The sequence below is a fragment of the Aphis gossypii genome, unplaced genomic scaffold (assembly GCF_020184175.1).
Source record: "Aphis gossypii isolate Hap1 unplaced genomic scaffold, ASM2018417v2 Contig00341, whole genome shotgun sequence".
Taxonomy (NCBI): domain Eukaryota; kingdom Metazoa; phylum Arthropoda; class Insecta; order Hemiptera; family Aphididae; genus Aphis; species Aphis gossypii.
This window is the reverse complement of record NW_026083073.1, coordinates 88970-114681: the sequence shown is the minus strand read 5'-3', so window position 1 is coordinate 114681 and position 25712 is coordinate 88970. Positions and strand designations below refer to the sequence as shown.

Sequence of the window (25712 nt, the reverse complement as noted above, 5' to 3'; positions counted from 1 at the left end):
TAATATAAAGTTTACTGGCACCGAATTGCACAATTGTTATTTTAACCTATTTCTGTGAATAATTAACTATTGCTTAACTTATTGAATTTTACTGTTTTACTTATTATCTATAGTTTTCTTAACTTATTTCTTACGTACTAACATCTCTTATAAAATATTCATACATATAATACAACAATACTGTGCAACAATATTACTGTTTCAATATTGGTGTTTTAATTTGATTTTTTGATTAATTGTATTTCTTTTAATTTACAATCTAAGAATCAAGAATAAAATTGTTTTGATTTTAGGTAAAGAAAGTGAGCTGACAAATGTTGATATGGTCTTAAATACTGATTTAGTTCCAGCAGGTAAAATCATTGACGTAGTGGATCAATTTTATGTGTACTTAATAAAATAATTTTAAATCATGAAGTTCATTGTGTTTAACATAGATTATTTTTGTTTAATATTTGTGTTTTTGTATTATGTATTAATTTTTTGTAATTATATGTTGTTTTTATTTTTTACAATTTTTTCTTATTTATCATCCTGCTATCTTATTTATTCAGTTTGTGTAATAGGTAAGTAATATTAACATTTTAAATTAATAATGGATTCTGCTAGCTAATTAATTCAGTAGGTATTTGTTTTTTATGAATAGTATTGTTTTTGCATGGATTAAAGTGAGTTAAAGTATTTATATTACTCATTGTCAGTGTCTTATTTTGGAATTATATTCCTTTTTGTTTTATCTGTTTAGTAAATTAAATTATTTAGTATTACCTTAGCACTAACATATAGTTTTTAACTAGTATTATAACATTTTTTATACTAAAAAATATTTAACGTTTATTAATTTTTTTTAATGAATTTGAAAAATGCAGATAATGATCCAGTGAATTTAATTAAGTTAGCACCTTTTTCTTATGAAAAACGGAAGTGTATTTTGCGTATGGGTCCACATCAACCACTGAAAGAAGATATGCCTGAAAGAAAGTTTCCTGTTCGTAATGGTAGAAGTTTTCAAGTGTCTTGGTTTACCAAAATATTCCCAGATGGCAGTTCTTCTATAAGAGAATGGATGTCTTATTCTAAAATTAAAGATAAAATTGTCTGTCTCTATTGTATTTTAGTCGGTAAAAATTCCAATCCATGCTGGGTCATTGAAGGATTTAGAACTTGGAATAAAGCATCATAAAGAATTTTGGCTCATGAGATATCAATAGACCATATTGATGCTTGCATCAAAATTAAAATTGAAGAACAATCCATACCTCTACTACCTTCATTAATAAAAGCTAAAAATGAGCAAGTGGCTGCTAATCGTTTAGTAGTTGAGTCTATAATTGATTGTTTATTATATCTTGCACAACACTCATTAGCTCTAAGAGGTCATAAAGAAAATTGGACTAACTATATAAAAGGAAATTTCAAGGACCTTCTGTGTTTAATGGGAAAGTACTATCCTCCTCTTGGAGCATATATTGAACAACATAAATAGAACAAAAACAAATTTGACTTTATTTCATGGAGAAGACAGAATCAACTCTTAGATTGTATTGCCAGCTATATTCGCAACTTTATTTTAAGTCAAGTTAAGCATTCTAAATTTTTTAGTGTTACGATGGACACATTGTTTGATAACTCTAAAAGAGAGCAGCTTTCTTTTGTTCTTCGATACATAAGTAGTGAAACTGGTGTAATTAATGAAAGGCTAATATGTATGCAAGAATGTGCAAATACATCTGCTCAGAATATGTTTTTAGTATTTAAAAGTATATGTGACAAGAATAGTTTACAGTGGACAGAAAATCTAATTGGACAGTCTTATGATGGGGCTAGTAATATGCGTGGAACTTACTCAGGCCTTCAAGCTTTAATAAAAAATGAAAACTCTTCAGCAGTTTATATATGGTGTTATGCTCACCGTTTGAACCTTGTTGTGATTGATGCAGTGAAGTGTTCAACAAATGCAATTAATATGTTTGGTATATTAGAATCAGTTAATGACTTCATTTCTTCCAGTAAAAATCGAGTTTCATTATTTGAAGAATGTCAGAAACAAAAATATAAAAATGAACGACGTATAAAACGATTGAAAAGAGTGGAGACCACTATGTGGTGGTCACATGACTATGCACTTAATACTGTCATAGACATTTTCGATGCACTTTATGAAACATTAGATGTATTGCAAACAGAAAATAATTCAAATGATCGTAAACGTCTCCACCAAGCTGCTAAGTAAATTATTACAAACTAAAGATATTGATATGATAGGTGTTGTTACTGAGGTTCAAAAAAAAATTAGTGAATTAAAAAATTATCGAAGTAATTTTAAATTTCATAACTTTGTTAATGAGTCGAAAATTTCAAAAAATCTTCAACATTGTCTTATGAAAATTTTAAACCTTTACCTCAGAAGCGAACTAAACGAATTCCACAATTACCAGGAGAGTTAGCTTCTGATGAAATAATTGAAAATCCACTAGACAATTTTAAAATAAATACATTTTTTGTAGCGTATGACACAACAATTACTCAAATTGAATCTAGATTTACTGAACAAACTTCTGGTATATTCAAAGATATATCACTATTTTCTCGTCGACGTATTGAAGAAATATCAAAAGACTTACAAACATTTCCTAGAGATGCATTTTCTGTGTTTGCAGATGTTTATAAAAAATATATTAATGTTGAAGACCTTAGGAGAGAGTACTTACATTTCTGTAAATGTTATTTTGGTTTTGAAAAAATTAAGTATATACCAACAAAATTACATAACAGTAATAACGATGAAATTCATGAAGACACTTCATCATCTTTGAACTCTGATAATTCAAATTTAGAAACTGAACATCCATTTAATGAACTTCCTAATAATGGATGTAGTCTAAGTATTGTTTTAAATGTCCTTAGAATCAGTGGTTTAGATACAACCTTTCCAACACTTAATGTTGCTTTAAAAATAGCCTTAACACTACCGGTAGCAAGTACTACTCCTGAAGGACTTTTTCCAAACTCACAATCATAAAAAATAAATTACGAAGCACTATGTGCCAAGAAAGATTAGATAATTTAATGATATTGTCCTGTGAAGCTGACATTCCTATTAACAAAAATAATATTATTGATGAATTCGCCAAGTTAAGTGTGCATCTGGAAAAAGCTTTGCTCTACTAAACAATAACTGTTATATATATATTTAAAGATGTAGGTGCTTATTTAATTATTATTTAAATAATAAATGTGTTATTCAAATTTTTTCATAATAAATTAATCCTATTTAACAAAACCTATTTTATGTAAGTTGTTTTAAAAAATACTTTTATCTGCCAATTTTTCAGCTATTTAAAATTATTTTGTAGTTCAAAATTCATAAAATTGTTTGTATTTATATCTAACGTTAAAAAATTCAACACTAAGTTTTGCTTCAAAAAGCTATAGAGAAAATTTGAAGCGTTATTATAGGAAAAATGTTTTGAGCGTTTGAGTTTTAAATTTTTATGAAATCGTGTAACGATAACGATTTATCCTCAAACATATTATGTATGATAATATAAGGTATTATGAATTATGATAACTACATGCAATGTTTTTAGAAAAATTGATTAACCATGCCTTTTGCAAATGCGTCCTAATTGAAAAATAATATATTTGTTTCAAATTAGAATACATGGCAATAATAAAATATAATCTATCCTAGACTGACAAATCATCTCCGTTCAGAATCGTTTTTCGTATACAATGATACCTATCATTGCATTCAAATGTAACCTTCCCTAGTCCAAGGTCCACCCATCTCCTAATGTACAGCAGAGCGGTCTCGCACTTTCCGACTTTTTTTTTTAAATTTTATTTTTAGTATCTTTGTTAGTAAGAAAAACCAAAAACACCTAAAAATAAGAATTAAGAGTTAGGCCATGCCTAAACTCAGATTTTACTATAGTACGCAAGGCGAAAAGTGAGCCGCGATCGTCGCGCGCCAAGCGGCTGTTTTTCGTCAGGGTTACTCCACCTATTCCTACTGTTTTCCCGCCTATAAAGTTATTTCAAACGACGTAATGTAGATGTTTTTAATAAATTATAATAAAAAAAAACATAATAAAATACAAATAACACAAGTAATACATATAATACATTTTTTTTAATTAATCATATCGTCTTCATCATCGTCTTCGTCAGTAGAACTGTCGTCGGGATTAATTGTCATTATAATAGGCTCCAAAATTTCATCTCTTAATCCTTCTTTTACCAAATCGTCTTCTTGAATTTTATCGCAGTGATCGCCACATTTTGCCCAATCTTCTGTTGTGACTGCATCTAAAGCACTATTTACTAACACTTCTATATCTGCCATTTTGAAGGTGTTATTTTTTTCCGCGACTTTACCCTTAACTTGCGCCCAGATTAATTCGATTGGGTTATATTGGCAGTGGTAAGGAGGAAGTCTTACCACTTCATGGCCCATTTGAAGTGCAATTTCGTCCAATTTATATTTTTTTTCTTTTAGCATCGTCAATTTGACTTTTTCCCGTAGTTCGCTTAATGTCTCTACTGGAGAAAAGTCTACAGATTTGTCTTGTAACCATTTTTGTACATCTGCCTTTTGAGTATTTGCCTTAGGATATTCTTCTGTTAAGGTAGAATGGTATGTGGCATTATCCATTACAATTATACAAGGTTCTTCTAAATTGCCCAACATATCTATAAACCATTTTTGAAAAACGGTGGCGTTCATTTGAGAATGATAGCCAGCCTGCGATCCCGACTTGCAACGAAAAACCAGTTTTGAATTTTTGACAAAACCAAATGAAGGTGAACCAGCATGACACACAATAAGCCGACCGCCCTTACCAATAGGTACTTTTAATCCTTCGGTGTTGTCGGAGTTTTGCCATATGTGTCCTAGCGTATGATTTTGGTTTACCCATATTTCGTCTAAGTAAACTATTGGCCTTGTATCGTTATTACGTCTAAACTCGTTCATTTTTCTCAAAAACTTAACCCGAGAACAAACAATACCATTTCTTTCCATTAGAAATTTACGCCCATCATTACATTTTTTGTATTTGAAATTCAAACTACGCAAAATATGTCGCATGGACCATTGTGAACCCGAATAATTATTTTTTTCATGCAACGCTCCCAATATTTTTGCACTAGTTGGATACTGACCATCATCATAAAAACTATGAACTGTTCTTCTGACAACTTCATTGTCAAAATCGTCCAAGTTGGTCATATGTTTGGCACGTTTATAAGTTTTCCTTGGAGACTTAAATGAAGAAGGTTCGGCTGCTAGTTGATTTTCACCCACAGATAATTTTTTCCCTTCAGCACAAACTCGTTTAACACAAGCAAGACTTACGCCACACGCTTCAGCAGTCATTTCACGAGTTTGACGAAAAAAATTACTAATTTCTGGCTTACCTTTGTCACCAGCCAATGTTTTGAAATAATTATAAACATGAAAAATAACTTTCTTCGTTTGAGAATGTGTGTCTTGATATGCCATTTTAAAACTATTTTTGTATACGAGTAATTATTAAAGAAATAATTAAAATATTACAAACATTCAAACTTTAAAAGCGCGCACTTTAAAAACCAACCACGTAAGAACGCGGGAAATATGATTACAAACGTAGATAATAAGCGAATAAAAACACGTGTAAACTCGTATCTCGAATGTCCGAATGACTAACCAAACGTTAACAAAATATTGTGGTATGCAACAGCAGCTACTGGCGCCTACTGCTAAAGGAAAATAAATTGGTTTCCAAAATACAATGAATTATACAATAAATTACCACCTGCCGTTTTTAAAATGCGCGGCAGCTGTTTCCATTGCACACAAACGTAGAACCCCTGAAACCAGAAAAAATGACCGCTTGGAGCTCGACGATCGAGGCTCACTTTTCGCCTCGCGTACTATAGTGGCGGTGGGTGGTGTTGTATTATATGTATGAATATTTTATAAGAGATGTTAGTACGTAAGAAATAAGTTAAGAAAAACTATAGATAATAAGTAAAACAGCAAAATTCAATAAGTTAAGCAATACTTAATTATTCACACAAATAGGTTAAAATAACAATTGTGCAATTCAGTGTCAGTAAATTTTATATTACAGTTAGCATAGTAAGCAAGATATAATAATAAGAAATGTAAATAAATTTGTTTAATAATTTATTAATCGGGTTAAAATAACAATTACATAATAATCATAGTGTCTATAAACTGTAAATTTAACGTAGTAATAGAAAAATGTAAAACAATCGATAGTAATTCGATTGTAAGTGTAATATATAAGATAGATAGCTAAGACAGCAAAGGGGGTCAGTGGTGGTGATCGTGTGACTCGATCACCACCGGACGTCGTGTTCAAACTTCAAATAAAGTACTTTGCGTTATTTTGTGTTTAACTTTATTTTGGTATACGTCCGAGTAATCGGCGTATACGACAGTGGGTACCTCGAAATATATATTTTCGACACCCTTGTGAAAAATTTACTGTGCGCCACTGGTTGGATTTGATTCGGAAGACAAGTTCAATATTGTTTTTCATATAATAACACCGTCACGCTATGTAAGCATAAACGAGGGTAACAAAATTTAAGTCGATATTCTTTATGATTTATGACCCTATTAAGTATCACTATTATAATACGACAACTTAAAGACATTTGATCGGATGTATTAATGTTTATGCTAATGTTCCCAATAATTATTAAATTATATTTTATTCTTAAGTGCAACAGTTTTGATTACAATTATCAATGGCGTTACAGGGGGACGAGGTGGCCGTGCGATCTAAGGCGTCGGTTGCGGCGCAGCCGGTCGCTGGATCGATCCGCGGTCACCGGGTGGCATTTTTCTTCGGGCAAGTCACGGTGTCCGAAGAATAAGTGCCGCCATCCCCCACCCCGGGGCATGGCAGAAACCTACGGGTGCCCCATTAGAAATTCTGCCAAATAGGCGTCCGAACTAGGCCTTCGGGCCTACTCCCGGACTTTAATACGCCATACGAAAAAAAAAAAAAAAAAATGGCGTTAGAGTAGACGCGTCTTCGGGGTATACGGTGTAACTCTAAAACCAGATTTTTTGTACATTATTTTCTTTACGTTATTAAAATATTATATGATAACATTTGATAAGAAAATGATAACAGTGATTTCTGATAACATAAAATTGTTGTCGGTTACGTAGTGGATATGGCGGTGGCGGCGGCGGTGTATCAGCTATATCAGCTGTATCAGCTGGATCAGCGGTCATGACATACTTTTTTATCTTTTTTTAGTATCTTCTTCAACAGCCAAAAATGAAATACATTGATATAATGATGTCGTTGTCAAATGATACAGGGATTGGTTTAACCACTATAAAAAATACAATTCGGGATTACAGACAAAAAGGAGTAGTTTGTTCGCCAAACAAAAAAAAAAAGCAAGATCTACCATCATCGAGTAAATTGAAGATTTCAATAAGAATGTTATTTGTCAAAAAATACATGGGTTCTGGTACAGGCATGAAATACCTACGTTGAATAAAGTGTTGGTTGCCATTAACGAAAATTCGAGTCTTCCAAATCTGTCTCTTACTGGTCTATTTTTATTTATTTATTTATTTATTTTCAACGGATCAATTAATCCAATTACAATAATTTAGAATAATATAGTTCATAACTGAAACGTTAGAATACAATAATAGCACAGTAATAATACAATAATAATAAAACTATAAAACATATTTAAATACGAAAAATGTGTTTTACATAATTATTAAATAATTCAAAGGAATTAAAATTAAATAAATCAATTTTTAAATCATTTGCTATTGACATTATCCTATTCATAGAAGAAGCAGAACCATAATTAGTTTTATGAATAAAAACATAAAACATTGTGGTGGATCTAGTTCTACACTGAAAGACATACAAATTGAGAAAACTTAAAATTTCATATCATATATTTTTCTTCGTTCGGATAAACTACCAATATCAAAATAATGTTATAGAGGTTCATAAGCAGAATGAGGAATACGGGTTAAATTGCATTTGAATGCCATAAATCGAAGGAAACGGTTTTGGATATTATCTAAACATTGAATTTGATAGTTTAAATAAGACACCAAACGACAGTGTTGTATTCCAATTTTGATCGGAGTAAGGTAGTGTATAATGTTTTGAAAACAGCAGGATTAGTGAAATCCTTACAATTTCTTGTAATAAACCCTATAATCATTAAGGCTTTCCTAACCGTATGTAGTAAGTGTTTATTATATGTGAGTACAGAATCAAATATCACACCTAAATCACTAATATCATGAACACGTGACAATTGAGACAAACTAATATTATAAGATGCTATAAGTGGATCCCTAGATCTAGTAAAAGATATAATTTTACATTATTTATTATATTTTACATATTCAACGGTAGTTTATTAATAGCACACCAATCCAACAGTATATTCAAGTCATTTTGTAATAAAATTGCATCATTATGGGAATTTATTTGACGAAATAGTTTCAAGTCATCGGCAAAAAGTAGTTTTCTTGAATGTAAAGAATTTAAATCATTAATAAATAATACGAATAATAAAGGAGCTAAATGAGAGCCCTGCGGAACACCGGATGATACAATAAAAGGATTAGATTTGAAACTTTTATACTTTATAATTTGTTTCCTGTCTGATATATAGGATGAAATCCACGAAAGAAATAGGTCCTGAATACCCATGTTATACAGTTTAAATATAAGTGTAGAATGGTTTACCTTATAGAATGCTTTAGAAAAGTCTGTATAAATTACGTCGACTAGGGATCTAGAAGCAATTAGAAGATTAAATGATTAGTAGTTGTTGATTTACCACTTATAAAACCATGTTGGTCTTCACATACTAATTGAGATAACAAAGGAGTAATTTTTTTTGATATAATTGACTCAAAGATTTTTGGAATTATTGAAATTAGACTGATTGGACGATAATTTGTTATACTAGATATATCATCACATAATGGTGTAATATAACTTGTTTTCCAGACGGCTGGAAAAGTACCAGTAGACAGAGATAGATTATATAAATACAACAGCGAAATAGTTAATACGAATTTACAGTTTGAAAAAAAAAATACTGGGAATCATATCTGGGCCCGGGTTAGATTTATAAGTAATTGTATCAAGTTCGTTTAAAACATCTGTAATATTTAAGACTACAGAAAATAAGTTTAAATCAGAGGTAAAAGCCGACGAAAATATAGAAGGATCTGGAATAGTTGTGATTATACCTAAACTGACCTAGACATTAGCAAAATAATGAGCAAAACTACGAACTATTTCCTCACTACTACATATAGACTGGTTTTCATAAGTCATCGAAGTTGGTAGTGAATTGTTAGAACGTTTATTACTAATAAATTTCCAAAATTGTTTAGGATTTGATAATAAAGAGTTTTGTGTATCTATTATATATATACTATTATCCGCCTTGGACTGAAATTTACATTGAGCTCGAAGATTAGAAAAAATGTTATAATTAATTTGAGTAGGAGATTGTTTATATAATTTGTGAGCAATTTTTTTTTTAAAAATTAAATCCCTCAATATAGAGCTAAACCAAACTGGGTACTTACTTATATATACTTGTTTTTTTGTACAATTTTTATCAAGAATTTCAAAAATGATATTATAGAAACTAGAGACAGCAGTGTTTAAACATTGGTCCTTAAAAACTACTGGCCAATAAATGGTTACTATCTGTGACTTAATAACATTAAAATTACATAGAAAAAAATTATATATAAACTCATTACATTGTAGGGGAATAAGGTTTACACCAATAGGGAAGGTAATAAGTAGAGCTGAGTGATACATATAATCGATTGGTAATAACGTATCCGTCTCACACGAAACTAAAATATCGGTTGAATTTGATAAAATTAAATCAAGTATAGAATTCTTACGATTTTTTATTGTATTGAATTGTTGAAGATTAAGATATGAAAAATTTCCTAATACGTTTGTTTCTAAATTTGTATATTTAAGTGAGTAAGGGACAATATTGTTCTTAACAACCGACCATTGTAGACCAGGAAGATTATAATCTCCTAATAAAATAATTTTAGAATTACAATATTGACTTAATAAATTATTAACAATATCTGTATGTGAATTATAAACATTAATATCTGATTTAGGTGGTATATATACAGCGCCAATTAATAATATTAATGAGTCTATTGATAATTTTACATATAATTGTTCGATATTATTATTTTTAATTAGGACACGACTGGAATGCAGATGACTTTTGATCGTAATTAGAACACCACCTCCTCTGACTGAAACATTTACATTATTGCCGATGAGACTTCCTCTATCACAACGATAAATTGAATAGTATGGTAATAGACCGAGTTCGTTATCATTAGTTTCTTTGTGTAGCCAAGTTTCCGTTAAGATAATAACATCATAATCGTACAATTTAACATTACGAGTAAAAACAGCCAGTTTGGTGTTAATACCGCGAATATTTTGATAATAGAACGTTAACTTATTGGAATTTGCACACGATTCCTGCCATTTTTTGACACGGTAGGCATATTATTAACATATTTAATGAATAAATCAGTTTCACCAGTAGATTTTCCATTATTCAATTCATCCAATATTGATTTGAAATAGTTACGCTGAAGTAAAGTTCGATCAGTGGAAAATTTTATCTGTTTAACCCTTTGTCGACCGACGGTACATATAAGTACCATCACTTTTAAAATATATTTAAAATCAATATGAAACAATTTGTACGTTATTTCCCATCGGTACTCTACAGTACCACCATATCTATCGAAAAAAAAAAGTAAGATATAATTCTATTTAATAACTACGTAACAACTATTTTTGGATGGGGTTTTCTTGAAATCGATATCGGCAGATTGCTCGTACAATATTATCGTTTATATACATCAATAGTCGTTGTACTGAAATTATAAAACGGCAATTATGTTAGCATGTGTGTGTAGATTAATTATATTACTTGGTTAAAATGTTTTTATATAGATTTCATGTTTATAATGCGATTATAATCAATTGGACTTGTGCGTACCGTCGGTCAGCAAGTGTCGTCGCGTCTGACGCGTCGTGTTTTCGACTTTTTCGTGTCTGTAGCGTTTGTTGTCGCGTACTCGCGTGCGTCGTGTGTTTGTCGTTTTGATATATTATTATTTTATAATTTGATCATTAATATTGTCATACAAATATGACTAATATTAATGAAGTAGAAAATATACATAACTGGCTGAATGAAGAATTTCCATTGGATAATAACATGCTAACAGATGAAGAGATCTCAGATGACGAAAATATTGATTGCGAATCAGGTAATGATTTTAGTTTACCCTATGTTGATGAAGTTGCCGAATCAATGGAAAATAATTCCTTCGACGACTATTTAGTAGTTTTGGATACAGACGTACAATCATATTTACCCACGGTAGAAACTCAAGAGCCAGTCGTTATAAATGTACCTGCGACTCCGATTCCAGGCCCGTCTACTAACTCTTTGCCCCCGGTAAAAAAAATTAAAAAGAACTTATTACAGAAAAATAAAAAAAATAAAAATACAAGTTCGGACTCTATAACTTCCTCGATAACTACAAATGTTGACGAAACTGAAGAATCATATTATGAACCTAATCGAAAATGGTCTAAAAAAAATAAAACAACTGATATACCAAATTATTGCCTTCCAACTGGACCAGTAGATGAACTTTTTCATGGTGAAACGGCTACATAGGTTTTTCTTGAACTTTTAGACGGCTTTCTTGATCATCTTGTTTTTCAAACAAATTTATATGGTACTCAAAGAGGTAAAATACTGAACGTAAAACGACACGAAATGTTGAATTTTATTGGAATAAATTTTTTTATGGGTTACCATAAATTACCTAGCTGGAAAGACTATTGGTCAACTTGTCCAGATCTTGGTGTCAATTTAATTTCTAATACAATGCCACGAAATAGGTTTGATCTAATATTATCAAATTTACATGTCCAGGACAACACTTTAATTCCTCCGAATAATACAGACAAACTTTTTAAACTTAATCCATTGATTGATTATTGTACTGAAAAATTTTCAAAATCATATTATGGCACGAGGGAACTATCAATAGACGAGTCTATGATAGTTTTTAAGGGAAGAAGTAGTATGAAACAATACAACCCTATGAAGCAGATAAAGCGTGGATATAAAATATGGTGTATGTCTGATCAGAATGGTTATATAAAAAAATTTAAAATATACCAAGGTAAAGATGAACAAGTGTCTGACGAATTCAAACATTTTGGGCTTGGAGAAAGAATCGTACTTCAACTGTCTAAAAGTGAGTGGAATAAAAATAGGTGCTTCATTTTTGACAATTATTTTACGTCTATTCCTCTTTTAGAAAAACTTAAAGTCGAAGGTTGTTTAGCTTATGGCACTATTCGACCAAATCGTAAAGGTTTACCAAAATTGGCTGATGATACAAAATCTAAAAGAGGAACTTATGACTACCGCATATCTGATTTAGGTATTAGCGTTTTTAAGTGGAAAGACACAAAAACTGTTCATTTTGCATCAAATTATCATGGATCTGAGGTAACAACAGTTTTACGTAAAAACAAAACTGGGGAAAAAAATAATATCATATGTCCGCAAGTTGTAAAAGACTATAATCGTTTTATGGGTGGCGTAGATCACGCAGATCAATTGCGCATGTCGTACGGAGTAGATCGGAAGTCGAAAAAATGGTGGCACAGATTATTTTGGGGTATTCTAGATATAATGTTTATAAACGCATTCGTAATTTATAAGGAACGGCATGGAAAAATACCACTTTTGGTATTTCGGCGTCAAGTTGTACAAGGCCTTTTATCTGAAAAAGAAGTTATTACTCCGTCTCGAGCACATTTATTTCAAAAACGTAAGAATACAAACAACACTGAAGTACCGAAAAAAAGAAGAGGAAAACAGCTATCAGTTTCTAAAGACGTCAGGTTGCATAATCGAGGAATTCATTGGCCAAAATTCACTAAAAGTCGTGGTCGATGTGAATTATTTTCATTTAAATATCAACTACAATCAAGACCGTTCTCAAAATGTTTAACGTGTAACGTTTTCTTATGTTGTAATGACAAGAAAATTTGTTTTGCTGAATACCATGACATAAACTGTAATGAATAATTTTTTTTCCATGACGTATGCTTTTAAAAATGTCAATAAATGTAATTATTATAACGATAGACCTGTTTTTAAATTTATTAAAATGTTTAGAAATGTATTTTTAAACTCAAAATATAACCTCAGGTAAGAACAATACATAAAATGTACTATAGATAGGGCCCAACGGTACTTATAAGTACCATGTTAAAATTGTGAATTTGACCGACGGTACTCAGTAGTACCACCATCGTAAGTCAAATTTGGGTTTTGAAAAAAAAAAAAAAAAAAATTTTTTTCTCTCTTAAGTAAGTATAAAAAAAGATATTTGGTAAAAAAAATTTGAAAATTCATATTTTTTTTATGGTTGGTCAATAAAGGGTTAAATGTCACAGTGACTTAATTTATTTTTGTTTTTTAATACAGTAAAAACATCATGCTGGTTTTGTAATGTAATTCTAATAGGACGACACTGATTTGAGACCTTTCCAAGTCGAAATATATTTGATGGAATAATTTCATGAATACCAATTTGCTGAAATATTTCAAGAATAGACTGCGTTTCATTGGAAACAGAGTGAGAAAGATTTTCAGGTACATTAAAACAGATTACATTTCGACTTCGAGCTTGTCGATCACTAATTTCAGAATAAGTTTCTTCAGAAGCAATATTGGAGGATCTTGCTTCTAAGATAGAGACTCAATATTATTAATTTTATTTACCAATAATTTATTTTCATTGAAAAAGTCTTCAAATTTCTTAGATAAACTATCCAACTTACACTCAATATCTCCGAACTGCTTGTCTTGTTTTTTTTTTTTTGATCGCGGATTAAGTTCACGGAGTTAATTAATTTATTTTGAGTAATTTTCATATCGTTAATTGATTTTAATATTGAATCAAGCTTTACGGAAACTTCTTCATTTTGCATTTTAGAGAAAAAATAAGAATTTTTATAAAGAAAATTAAATTAACAACGATTGAATCTAATACAATAAACGCAACAAACACATTGATAAGCAAAACGGTGATGAAGAAGTAACGTGTTTATAGTTTAAAGGCTGAACTGTAACTGATCTGTAACTATAACTGTAACTGTAACTATATCGGCTGTTGGGAAATTTAAATTTTGAATTCACTAAAAGACAGCGTAATAGTGCACTAACATAAAGAGATCTTATAATGTGGCGCAGGAATTTCATTAAAAATATAAGGCTCTATAGAAGAGAAGGTTGAACAATTTATTATCACGATGAGACGTGGGTCAATGCAGGTGAGTGTGCAAACAAAGTGTGGGTCGACAAAACCGTAACATCGAGTCGAGATGCTTTTTTGAAAGGACTGACTACAGGACCCAAAAATCCAACAGGTAAAGGGAAACGATTGATTGTGGTACACATAGGTTCATCAAACGATTTCGTCGAGGGTGGTCTACTGTGTTTTGAATCAAAAAAAATACAGCAAACTACTACGACGAAATGAACGGCGATTCCTTTTATGAATGGTTTTGTGGAATTTTACCTCTGTTGGACGATAATTCCATAATTGAAATGGATAATGCGTCGTACCATTCGGTCAAGCTGGATCCCGCGCCAACAATGGCTTGGCAGAAACATAAAATCATTCAATGGTTGGAGGATAAAAATGTTGTAGTTGACACGAAAATGGTGAAACTAGAATTAATGCAAAAGGTCAAAGAGATTCGAACCACTGAAAAGTACGTCATTGACGAAAAAGCAATGGAAAGTAATAAAATTGTTCTGCGTTTGCCACCGTACCATTGTGAGTTGAACCCTATTGAATTAGCATGGTCGGTGGTAAAAATCATGTGAAGCAGAATAATATTACATTCAAATTAAACGATAAACGTCAATTGCTGATCGATGGAGTTCAACGAGTTACTCCGGAAATGTGGGCCAATTTTACAAAACATACAATTAGCGAAGAGGATAAAATGTGGGATATTGAGTCCATTACCGATGAAATGCTTGATGAACTAGCTCCAACATCTCAACATGTTCTAACCATCACAGGAGAAACAAGTACTGATTCCTCAGATTGAAATTAAAAATAATTAATATTTAAGAATTAAAATCAATATCATAAATAATAATTGATTCTTTAAATATTATATTGTATTGCATTTATTTCTTTAAAATACACACGTAAATTCGTTTTGATGGTATTTGTTTATTATTAATTTATATAAAAAAAATATCTGTATAACTATAACAAAAAAATTTAACTTTTTGCGTAATGATAAATACAACAGTACGCTGTATATACGATGTGATTAATATTATTGATGTGTATAACCGATGTTGTGCGCCGCCGGACGGTAAAGAGTGGGAGTAATTGGGGTTCAGCGCTGCGCGAAACGAGTACAATCTCTCATGGAACAGAGTATAAATTAAAAATTGAGCGTGCAATTTAAAACATTGTTTACTTTAATTACAAATGTAAATAATAGTGTATGTTCAAATTTGAGAAACATTGCTGCTGTAACTAATTCATATGCAATTTCCACTAGCCACTACATTAAATGCCTAATTATTTTGAGTTTTATGTTTTAAAATACTATTTATTGAAATATTGAATTTATGCTATTGTGTTCATGAATATACAGTGTAGGTATGTGGAGATTTGACAAAATCTTAACTGGGAATAACAGCATTATACTTTTAAGCAAACTTCAATTTGACGAAGAAGATGTTACCTATGTCCGACTATTAGAATAATTATAATTATATGATCTTATTAATTGTATTTTATAAATAAGATCTTAATTCATAGACCTAGATCCGAAATGGAACATTTTGGCGTGAAGCCGTTTTGGTGTAAATGTCTCAGGTTATTATATTAATTAATTTACCATTATAAATATATTTTTATTTTTTAATAGTATTTATTGTATACGTATTGTTGGAATTTAATGATAAGTTTATATTACTATGCTAGTATGCTGTTCTCGTGCCCTATGGGTTTTAACTTAAGTTAAAATTAACCAGTTGACGTTTTGAATGATTTATACCCATTGTCGTTTCTTGTCTGCCGTATAGACAGCATACATATTTCACACAAATAGTGAGTTTTTATATATATTTAATTTTTTTATACAAGTAGTGAGTTTTATTAAATTATGTATTTAATTAATTAATATTTATTTATAATGCCAAAATTAATTGAATCCACGAAAGAACGAGATGTTTTAGTGAACAATGGTTATATGTATTTATTTTATGCATTAAGTAGTGATGGAAACGTCATTTTTGGCGTTGCCGAAATAAAAATGAATGCAAAGCTCGGGTACACACAACAGTAGACGATATTAAAATAATAAAATCAATAAATTAACTTACTCGTGTTTCTGCAGTACCAAAAATCAAAGGAAATATAGCAGTTAACCATTTTATTTTTTTATTTAAAATATATTACAATCTGTTTACACATAAAACAATAAGTAACAATGATGAGTGATTTAAAAAGACATGTAGCACATGAAGAGGAGACTGTCCAGTGACAGAACCTCAGAAAATTTGAGTTCGGGCATTGAATTATTTTATTATTTTACTTTTTTTTTTTTTTTTATATATTTAGATTAGAAGGTCTCTAGCCCAATTTCTTTTTTACCTTCGAGGAATATTAAGAGGTAGTGTGAGGGAAGACATGTTTTTGATAAAGGGGTTAGAATGGTTAATTAATTTGGAATGAAATTTTTTATAGTAGCTTTTAGCAAGTTCATTAACTGATGGAAGTTTTAAGTCGTTATGGAGAGCTGAATTTGTGATATACCATGGAGCACCGGTTAAGAATCTTAATGAGATGGATTGAAAGGCTTGGATGGGACGGATGTTAGTTGGTTTCGCTGGGCCCCATATTTGAATACCATAGGTCCAAATTGGTCTTATGATAGATTTGTAAATTAATATTTTATTTTTGAGATTTATTTTTGATTTTAGAAGAGGTCGGAGTAAATGGAGGCGGGAGTTAAGTTGTTAATGTTTATTTTTTGTATGATTTGCCCAGGTTAGCCTTTTGTCTAGAGTGATACCTAGGTATTTAGTTGATTGATGAAGAGGAATTTGTTTGTTATTAAATTTGAGTGAGGGACATTCTTTTTTCTTAAGGGAAAAATTTACCTGAGCGGATTTTTTGTCATTAATTTTAATTTTCCAGTTATTAGCCCAAGACTCAATTAAATTTAAGTGCAATTGTAAGTTGTGTGAAGCGGTGTCTGAGTCATTATTTGAAGCAAATATAGCTGTGTCGTCAGCAAATGTGGCGAGGGGGGTTTGATTGGAAGTGGGCATATCAGAGGTGTAGATATTATAAAGTATAAGAGAGAGATCACTACCCTGAGGAACACCTGCCTTAATTTTTTGGATAGTAGAAAGTTTACTTTTGTGGCGTACTGAAAAGGATCGGTTATCAAGATAGGATTAAATTAAAAGAAAGTAAAGTGAAGGGAGAAAGTGCTTAAGTTTGAAAAGGAGACCATCATGCCAAACGCGATCAAAGGCCTGTGATATCTCGAGGAAACCGCAGGGCAAAATTTTTTTGACTCGAAAGAGGATGAAATTTTATCTAAGATTCTGTGGATTTGTTGAGTTGTATTATGTTTACGACGAACTCCAAACTGAGATTTAGGTAAAATATTTTGTTGGTCAATTAGTGGCGAGATTCTATGTAAAATTAGTTTTTCGAAAAGTTTGGCAAATGTAGGTAGTAAGCTGATTGGGCGATAAGAACTTGTGAGGTGTTTAGGCTTGTTTGGTTTTGAGATCATGATAATAACTGAGTGCTTCCAGGTTGTGGGGAAGTACGACAAGCGTAGCATAGAATTATATATATGGGTAAGGAACAAAATTGACTTTTTAGATAAATACTTTGCTATTTTATTTGTGATTTGGTCATGACCAGGAGCTTTGTTAGGCCGAAGCTTTTGAATGACTGTTACGATTTCGGATGGAGAAATCGGATTGGCAGGAAGGGACATGGGTAAGGGAGAAGACAAGAATGAGTTTACTAGGTCAGTGTGGTCAGGGCTAGGGATTATTTCAGGATGAGGAGAGAAAGTTGAAAATAAGTGGGCTCCAAAGAGATTTTCTTCCTCTAAATCAGTGATGGCTAATGATTTGTCGGGACGTTCTAGAGGAGAAATATTTTCACTTTGATTCATTAGCTTTTTTGTTATTTTCTAGAGGGAGCCGTTATTAGGAGACAGAGTGCTTAGGTATTGACTAAATTGTTCAGATCTATATTTCGCTAATTGAGTTTTAAGATCGTTTGATAGATGATTGTAGGCAGTTTTGTGTTCTGGGTATTTCGATCGTTGCCACAAGGATCGAGCACGACGTTTGGCTTTAATAAGGTTGACTAAGTATGAGGGGAGCGAGATGTGGGATTTAGATTGGTTTTTTTTTTTGGGTGGTCAAGGAAGAATGAGAAACTGCATTATGGATAGTTTTTGTTAATTTGGAGATTGCTAGGTCGATATCGAGAGGGCATTTTAAAGGAGTGTTTAGGGATGAAGATTAAGATTCGTCTAATTTAACTTGAAAAAGATTCCAGTCTACAGGGCCGGATGAGAGAAACGGGTTTGTAGTGGTAGAGGCAATTTTGGCGTCTAAAGTTTATAAAACAGGAGAATGATCGCTTGATAGGTGGTTGAGGTTTGTTATAAATTTGCTTAAACTATTTGGTAACCGTGTGATAAAAAAGTCAAGAATGTCAGGGGATCTATTTGCATGTGATGGCCAGTAAGTTGGTTCATCAGGGGAGATGAATGATAATTTATGTTTTAGAATTGATGTATGGAATAGCCTGCCTCTTGTATTAGTGTATCTACTGCCCCATTGAGAATGTTTGGCATTAAAATCACCACCTATTATAAGAAAGTTACCTAGGCTATGGAAAAAAGAAAGAATTTTAGGTTCGGAAATGGGTTGGTTTGGAGGGAAGTAGGCTGAAGATATTGTGATATTGAAGTTATTTATTTTAATTTTGATATTAGCAGCTTGTAGGTATGATTCATTTGTGCTAGGCATTTCGTTATAAAAAAGTGAGGATGTTATAATTATTGCAGCACCACCATGGGAAGTTCTATCAGGGTGATCAGCCCTAATAATTGAGTAACCATTGAAGCTAATATTGGAAGTAGTGGATAGGTGGGTCTCAGTTATAAGGGCAATATCAATGTTTTTATGGTGAAGAAGGTAAAAAAGTTCATTGGAATGTTGTTATAATCCATTGACGTTCCATAGGAAAATTGATAAGGAAGAGGCATGATTTGTTGAGTTTGAAGTCATTTTTTTTCTAATACTGTGTCAATTACTTTTGTAAGAAGTGTTATGAGAGGGGTGATTAATGTTTTTATGTAATTTATAAATGATGTAAGTTGGGCAGTTAGTGAGGTAGTAGGATCTTATTGCGGTTGATTATTATTTGCAGAATGGTTTTTATTTTGAGTTGCCTGAGCATAGGATAAATTAGTAGTAATAGGGATGCTTTTATTTTCTGAGGCACTGTTTGGACTGGGGTGGGTATTTACATTAGTGTTATTTTCGTAGAATTTGTTGTTGTTGTTGAGACGGTGATTAATGTTTACTTTGGAGTGATAGTTGCAATGGGTTTGAATATTTTTGAGAGCTGGAAATCCCCGATAGTTTGCTGGATGATCGCCGAAGCAAAGAGCGCATTTTGCTGGAAAGTCCTTGCTTTTCGTACAAGTGGTTGAACTGTGATGATTACCACAACGAACGCATCTAGGTGTGCTGTGACAGTAAGAACGCGTATGGTCATAATCTTGGCAGTTCATACATTGAGGTATTTGCTTTTTTGGTTTAGGAGCTTCGACTTTGATTTTTGTGTAACAAATATATTGTAATTCAAAAATATCTTTATTGTTGATGGCTGGTTCGAGGTTGACAAAAAATAGTGGTAAAAGAGCTTTGGATTGGTAATGAAGTACATTTGTTATATTCCGAGTTAAGAACCCATGGTTCCTCAAATCTTCTTTGATAAAGTCAACTGCTGTGGTGGGGTGGAGATTTCTTATAACTACACGATAAGGTTTATCATCATGAAGTTGGAATGTATAGAAATTTACATTTTTTTGTTTGAGGTACTTTATTACCGTTCTATAAGAGTTGGGATTTGATGTGTTGAGTTTTAAGCTGTTTGATGTAGTTTTACACGAGAATTCCAAGGGTGGAGCTTGTAGGTTACTAATTTCTTCGCAAAAAGCTTGTTAGTTATTAATAATTGATTTAATAAAAATTGGTGGCGGAGCTTTTATATTGATAACGTCGTTATCGACCGCCATTTTGTTATCATTTGAAGTATTGTTTAATCTTGTTTTCGTGTTGTTCGTATATATTTTGAGAATTATTTTGCTGATTTGATATTTTTGGGTTGGGTGACAATCCAGGAGATTGAGAAGGACGTTTTGGATGAGAAGATATTTGCCATTCGTTTTCATTGTCTGAAGATTCGATTGGGGAGTTAATACTCGTTTGATTTAATTTTGGTTTAGATTTTATAGATATTTTTAACGGGGATACCGTTTTCTTTTCATTGTTGCTTTTATACTTTGGACTTATTGGATTATTATGAGAGGAACTCATAATAACAAGGTATGTTAATGATGTAGATAGGGAAATTATTTAATTTGCCTCGGATAAGATAATTATTGTTATAAAAATAAATAAATATTATTAACTATTATAAATAGCTAATAATATGTAATAATAAACTTATAATTTATAATAAAAATAAATAATATTATGTTGGTTAAAAAAAAATTGTGGTCCACATTTCAAACCCTAATAAAGGCGCTATTCCATTAATAATCTTAAACATAATTTTACCATTACATTTTATGTACGATCCAAAATCATTAGGATCAACTGAAATATCAAATGTTAAATTTGTATCATTTTCTTCGTTATAGGATTTTACTTGTTCCATAACTTCACGATTGATATCTTTAATTTCATAATACCCCGTTTTTAGTGTAATAAAACATATATTTTCTTCATTATTATTATCATCTATTACTTGTATCGCAAATTTGTTATTAGATGAATTTATATTTGGAAATGAATTGAACGTCTGTAAACATAACAAAGCTATTTGAGAGTCATCATAAACGTTTACGGATGGGAAATAATTTTAAGATAATATGGTCTCATTCCTAGTTAAACTTAATGTGATTGATTCATACATTGTAAAAAATCAAGACATAAATGACCACAATTAAATGAATTAAAATCTTGATAGTTTGAATAGTTATATATAATTTTGTTTCCTTTAGGCCCGGTTTTTCAATCTGATTTATTCGTCGAATAACTCAAGTTATTTGCCGAATAACAAAAATTTGTATTTTTCCGGTTTTTCAATATTGAAATAAGTCTTATTTGGAGAATAAATCACCAATAATTTATTTGGTACTTTTTCTACCGAATAAGAACTTATTTGACTAATAACTACCAAAAATTGATATCTAATATCAAGAAAGAATATATTTGAGTATTCAATAATATTATTTAAATTCGTTGTGTCTTTTCTTTTGTCCCGTGTTCGTTAAAATTCTTTATACCTAATTACGATGATGGAATTATTGGTATTGCCGGTATTAGACATTATCGAAGATGACGATGTTGAAATTGTTGAGTTTTTAAATTATCAACGACGTACGTACACAATTCGTGTACGAATTAACCATATGGAGTTTTGGGATGATCAAGACTTTAAAGTTAGATTTAGAATCTCCAAAGAAGTAGTTATTGAAGTTTTAGGATATATAAATGAGCAAATATCTTCACAATCATATAGGTGATTATCTATACAATAATAAAATAATTGGTATATCAAATGTTGTATTCTGTAATTTGTAAATGTTAAAATTATTTTAGAAATCATGCCGTAACATCCATAAACAAACTGCTTTTAACTCTACGATTTTATGCTACTGGAAATTTTCTAATAACTGCTGGAGATTTTTTGGGAGTAAGCAAAACTACATCATCATTAATTGTTCGTGATGTCAGTGTTGCATTAGCAAGACTGCTGCCACGGTTCATAAAAATGCCAGACACAGAATTAGAAATAAATACATTACAGAACCGTTTTTATGATATCGCTAAATTCCCTAGAGTTATTGGTGCTATTGATTGCACTCATGTAAAAATACAAAATCCAGGTAATAAAATATTAGTATATTATAAGGGCAATCTTTTATAATATGTTTTGGGAGTGTTGTAAATTAATTGATATTTTCCCCTTCTATTACCTAATAAGTAATAAGCAATTTAAAATAATGTGGAACTGAATGTATATAGGTATTTAAAAATAAGTATATAAATAAATATAAAATATATAAATAATAAATAAATAAAAATGAAATGTTTATATAGGTGGAGATAATGCTGAATACTTCAGAAATAGAAAAGGATATTTTTCATTAAATGTCCAAACTATTGCTTGTCCTAACTTAAAAATTATGGATATTGTAGCTCGTTGGCCCGGGTCTTGCCATGATCAAACAATATTTAAAAAATCAAAGGTATATACCCAATTAATCAGTGGCAAATGGGGAAATGGTTTGATTGTAGCAGACAGTGGTTATGCTAATTCTCGTCACATTGTCACACCTTTCATTAATCCTCAAAATCGCATTGAACAGCTGTACAACGAATCAATTATAAGAACTAGAAATCCTGTAGAAAGGTCATATGGAGTTCTAAAACGCAGATTTCCAGTATTATCTTTAGGATTACGGTTAAAGTTAGAAACAACTCAGGCAGTTATTGTTGCTTGCTGTGTTTTACACAACATTGCTTGTGACAACAATGATCTAGATCCACCAGAATTGTTAGATTTATTTTTACCAGAAAATGAAAATATAAATATAATAGAAGAAGTGATCGAAGAAGGAAATGCAAGACAACAATTAGTGGTTGATTACTTTGCACATTTGTAGTTACTGTTAAAAATGTAACTTCACTGTGTAAAATTGTATTCAGTAAAAACCAAATTAACAATGTATAATTTAAAAATTAATAGTTCTTAACAATATTTTTATCTTTAATATATGTGTTATAATTTTTAAATTTAAAACAAAATTAAAATAAACATATATAATAAAACAAAATAATAAATGAAGAACATATATTTATAACAACTTACAACTAATAGGTACTTAGTATTAGTAGTAACTTTTATGTTTTAAAATAAATTTATCACTTTTACCTGGTAATCTCATCAGGATTTTAAACAATATTTACATTTAAATTTAAATAAACAACAATAAACTATTTCTATTATTTCCTGTCATTATCCAACTTTTGCTTTTTTAATGATACGTCCAATTCCAATAATTGTAATTCAAGAGCATGTTTGTTTTTTAGAAATTCTAATTCTATTGTCAACATTGATTTTTGCATTTCAATTAATTCCATTTTTTTTTCTGCCAACAATGTAAACTTTTCACTCACTGAAGCTTGTGAATGGTTTTTTCTTTTTAAATTACCAGCTGAAAGTTTAAATTATTCATTACAACAATATAGGTTAATAATGCTATATTAAAAACTAATTTTTTTTTTCATTTTAAAGCTTTAGTATTTACTCGTATTAAGTTTTTGATGCTTTCCAGTTGATTTTAATAATTTTGTAGAATCAATTGGAGCCCAATTCTTTTCAACAGTTGGTTCTTTTTCCATACCTCAAATCAGATGAGATTTTAATAAGTAACATTTAATATTGTTTAACATTTAATATAGTTAACTTTATAAGAAATTAAAATACCTTTATCTGACTGGTCAACTATAATAGTTGAAAGATCTTCATTATTGTTATCAAAAACAAAATCATATTGAGCAAACATATCAACAGCAGATTCATCTATTATTTCATTTTCAACTTCATGTTCTTCATCAATATTACTTATGTTAACTACTTAAAAGTCAATTTAATAATTATTAAATTATATAATACATATTATAAAAATATTTTGGCAATAAAAAGTGACTGACCAGCATCACTATCGAATTTTGAAGGCAACCCTTCAACCGACAATTGTATTATGTTGTATAATTGTTTTTCTAATTCACTTGAGCAAGTATAATCATTTTCATGAGGGCCACCTCCAGTCTTAAATAAATTACTTTTACTTCCTCTCAATAATCTTTTCAATCCTTCATATTTTAATCTCAAGCTTGTAGCATCTCTGGGCTGTTATTTATAAAAAAAATGTATATCTAATTAATATTTATTGAAGATTATTAAATTTTTATTTAGAACTTACACAGCCTGATGTGGTTGAATTGTATGCTTCACTAATTTTTAACCAGCACTGGTTTTTGTCCTTCCAGGACACAGAGTTGGACACTTTATTTTCCAGTACAGATTTATTTTCAATTGCATATTTTAATAATAGTTCTTTTTCCTCAAAGGAAAAGTTAGTTGCCCTATTTCTTTTATTTGACGACATAATGAGTTTATTGTTTATAATAAAAATATACAGATTTTTCTTTGATAATATTGTCTTATCACTGATGAGATATTTCAACCAATTACAATGGATCAGAACTCTTCAACTTGTTCCACAATGCACAACTCCTAATACATATTATCATTATTATCTACTGATTAGTTTTATTCTCCGAATAACTATTCGGATAATAAATTTAAATTGAAAAACAGTTGTCATAATTTTTTTGTTTTATTTGGAAGTTTATTTGCTGAATAGGTTTATTCAACGAATAGTTATTTAACGAATAGTTTGGTGATTGAAAAACCGGGCCTTAAAATATTTTTATAATTCAATCGGCGGAGGTAAATCACCGGAGCTATCAAATTATACAACTTTATCTTTAATTTTATAAAACGCTACCCAATGACTTCCGTCACCTGAAGATACGTCTAAGTTTAAAATACCACATTCAATTGTTGGTGGTTTTTTAGGTAAGTCGTTACGCGAAAAGACTCCTCGGAAATGACTGATATTAAACTTTACAACGTATTTTATAATGTCTCTAGATGTAAGTGGTATGTTAGATTGCGTTTTCATCAGTTTTTTTCTTGATCCTTTATTTTAGATTCTGAACGGAGTGAAGAATGTATTGATTTTACAATGATGTATGTTTTTTTTTTTTTTTTTTTTTTTTTTTTTTTGTGTCTGTGTACAGCATAACTAGTCGAAATAATGCTCCAATTTCAAACAATGGGGGTGGTTTCCGATGTAAAAGTGAATATCCTTGGTGCATTATAGAGGTAAAAAGCTAACATTTTCCAACAGTTTTCAAAAAAATCGAGAAAAACCAAAAAAAAATGACGGAAAAACGGGAATTTTTACGCAAAACCAGTTTTCGACCAAATCGATTTTTTTTATGGTTGTAATTCAAAAACTAATCACTGAAAATACTTGAAATTTTCACCAAATGTTAATGTCAGTGGTATCCGTATATAGTTAAATTTTCAAAAAATTTTGACTTTTTTTGAGTTATTTATAGACCACTGAAAT

At 30.6% G+C, this 25712-nt stretch overlaps 6 protein-coding genes and 1 pseudogene across 6 annotated transcripts; 4 read left to right on the top strand and 3 right to left on the bottom strand.

The window, feature by feature from the left end:
* The first annotated feature begins 322 nt into the window (after positions 1 to 322).
* Positions 323 to 1486, top strand: LOC126553848 (uncharacterized). Its single transcript, XM_050208958.1, has 3 exons — positions 323 to 353; positions 870 to 1121; positions 1212 to 1486. The coding sequence occupies exons 1-3, from the start codon at positions 323 to 325 to the stop codon at positions 1484 to 1486; spliced, it is 558 nt and encodes a 185-aa protein (XP_050064915.1).
* Positions 1487 to 1609: 123 nt separating this feature from the next.
* Positions 1610 to 3022, top strand: LOC126553847 (zinc finger MYM-type protein 1-like). The gene is made up of 2 exons (XM_050208957.1): positions 1610 to 2229; positions 2542 to 3022. Exons 1-2 carry the CDS (start codon positions 1610 to 1612, stop codon positions 3020 to 3022), a joined length of 1101 nt encoding a protein of 366 aa, XP_050064914.1.
* Positions 3023 to 4135: 1113 nt separating this feature from the next.
* On the bottom strand, positions 4136 to 5506 carry LOC126553845 (uncharacterized). Its single transcript, XM_050208956.1, has one exon. The coding sequence runs from the start codon at positions 5504 to 5506 to the stop codon at positions 4136 to 4138; it is 1371 nt and encodes a 456-aa protein (XP_050064913.1).
* Positions 5507 to 10534: 5028 nt separating this feature from the next.
* On the bottom strand, positions 10535 to 14063 carry LOC126553844 (uncharacterized; annotated as a pseudogene).
* A 604-nt stretch (positions 14064 to 14667) lies between these two features.
* LOC126553843 (uncharacterized) lies at positions 14668 to 15251 on the top strand. The gene is made up of 2 exons (XM_050208955.1): positions 14668 to 14906; positions 14996 to 15251. Exons 1-2 carry the CDS (start codon positions 14668 to 14670, stop codon positions 15249 to 15251), a joined length of 495 nt encoding a protein of 164 aa, XP_050064912.1.
* A 6546-nt stretch (positions 15252 to 21797) lies between these two features.
* Positions 21798 to 23171, top strand: LOC126553842 (putative nuclease HARBI1). The gene is made up of 3 exons (XM_050208954.1): positions 21798 to 22024; positions 22105 to 22391; positions 22606 to 23171. Exons 1-3 carry the CDS (start codon positions 21798 to 21800, stop codon positions 23169 to 23171), a joined length of 1080 nt encoding a protein of 359 aa, XP_050064911.1.
* A 340-nt stretch (positions 23172 to 23511) lies between these two features.
* On the bottom strand, positions 23512 to 24680 carry LOC126553841 (uncharacterized). The gene is made up of 5 exons (XM_050208953.1): positions 24495 to 24680; positions 24223 to 24421; positions 23996 to 24145; positions 23817 to 23912; positions 23512 to 23657 (listed from the first exon to the last, which is right to left on the bottom strand). Exons 1-5 carry the CDS (start codon positions 24678 to 24680, stop codon positions 23512 to 23514), a joined length of 777 nt encoding a protein of 258 aa, XP_050064910.1.
* Between the last annotated feature and the right edge of the window lie 1032 nt (positions 24681 to 25712).

Coding starts and splice junctions, on each gene's coding strand:
- LOC126553842 (XM_050208954.1), top strand. CDS start 21,798: ATGATGGAATTATTGGTATTGCCGGTATTAGACATTATCGAAGATGAC. Junction 22,025..22,104: donor ATATCTTCACAATCATATAG/GTGATTATCTAT, acceptor AAATTATTTTAG/AAATCATGCCGTAACATCCA. Junction 22,392..22,605: donor TGTAAAAATACAAAATCCAG/GTAATAAAATAT, acceptor ATGTTTATATAG/GTGGAGATAATGCTGAATAC.
- LOC126553841 (XM_050208953.1), bottom strand. CDS start 24,680: ATGTCGTCAAATAAAAGAAATAGGGCAACTAACTTTTCCTTTGAGGAA. Junction 23,913..23,995: donor AGTTGACCAGTCAGATAAAG/GTATTTTAATTT, acceptor ATCTGATTTGAG/GTATGGAAAAAGAACCAACT. Junction 23,658..23,816: donor GCATCAAAAACTTAATACGA/GTAAATACTAAA, acceptor CATTGTTGGCAG/AAAAAAAAATGGAATTAATT.
- LOC126553845 (XM_050208956.1), bottom strand. CDS start 5,506: ATGGCATATCAAGACACACATTCTCAAACGAAGAAAGTTATTTTTCAT.
- LOC126553843 (XM_050208955.1), top strand. CDS start 14,668: ATGAACGGCGATTCCTTTTATGAATGGTTTTGTGGAATTTTACCTCTG. Junction 14,907..14,995: donor GAGATTCGAACCACTGAAAA/GTACGTCATTGA, acceptor CTATTGAATTAG/CATGGTCGGTGGTAAAAATC.
- LOC126553847 (XM_050208957.1), top strand. CDS start 1,610: ATGGACACATTGTTTGATAACTCTAAAAGAGAGCAGCTTTCTTTTGTT. Junction 2,230..2,541: donor CGTCTCCACCAAGCTGCTAA/GTAAATTATTAC, acceptor AATTGAATCTAG/ATTTACTGAACAAACTTCTG.
- LOC126553848 (XM_050208958.1), top strand. CDS start 323: ATGGTCTTAAATACTGATTTAGTTCCAGCAG. Junction 354..869: donor TACTGATTTAGTTCCAGCAG/GTAAAATCATTG, acceptor TGAAAAATGCAG/ATAATGATCCAGTGAATTTA. Junction 1,122..1,211: donor TCTCTATTGTATTTTAGTCG/GTAAAAATTCCA, acceptor AGATATCAATAG/ACCATATTGATGCTTGCATC.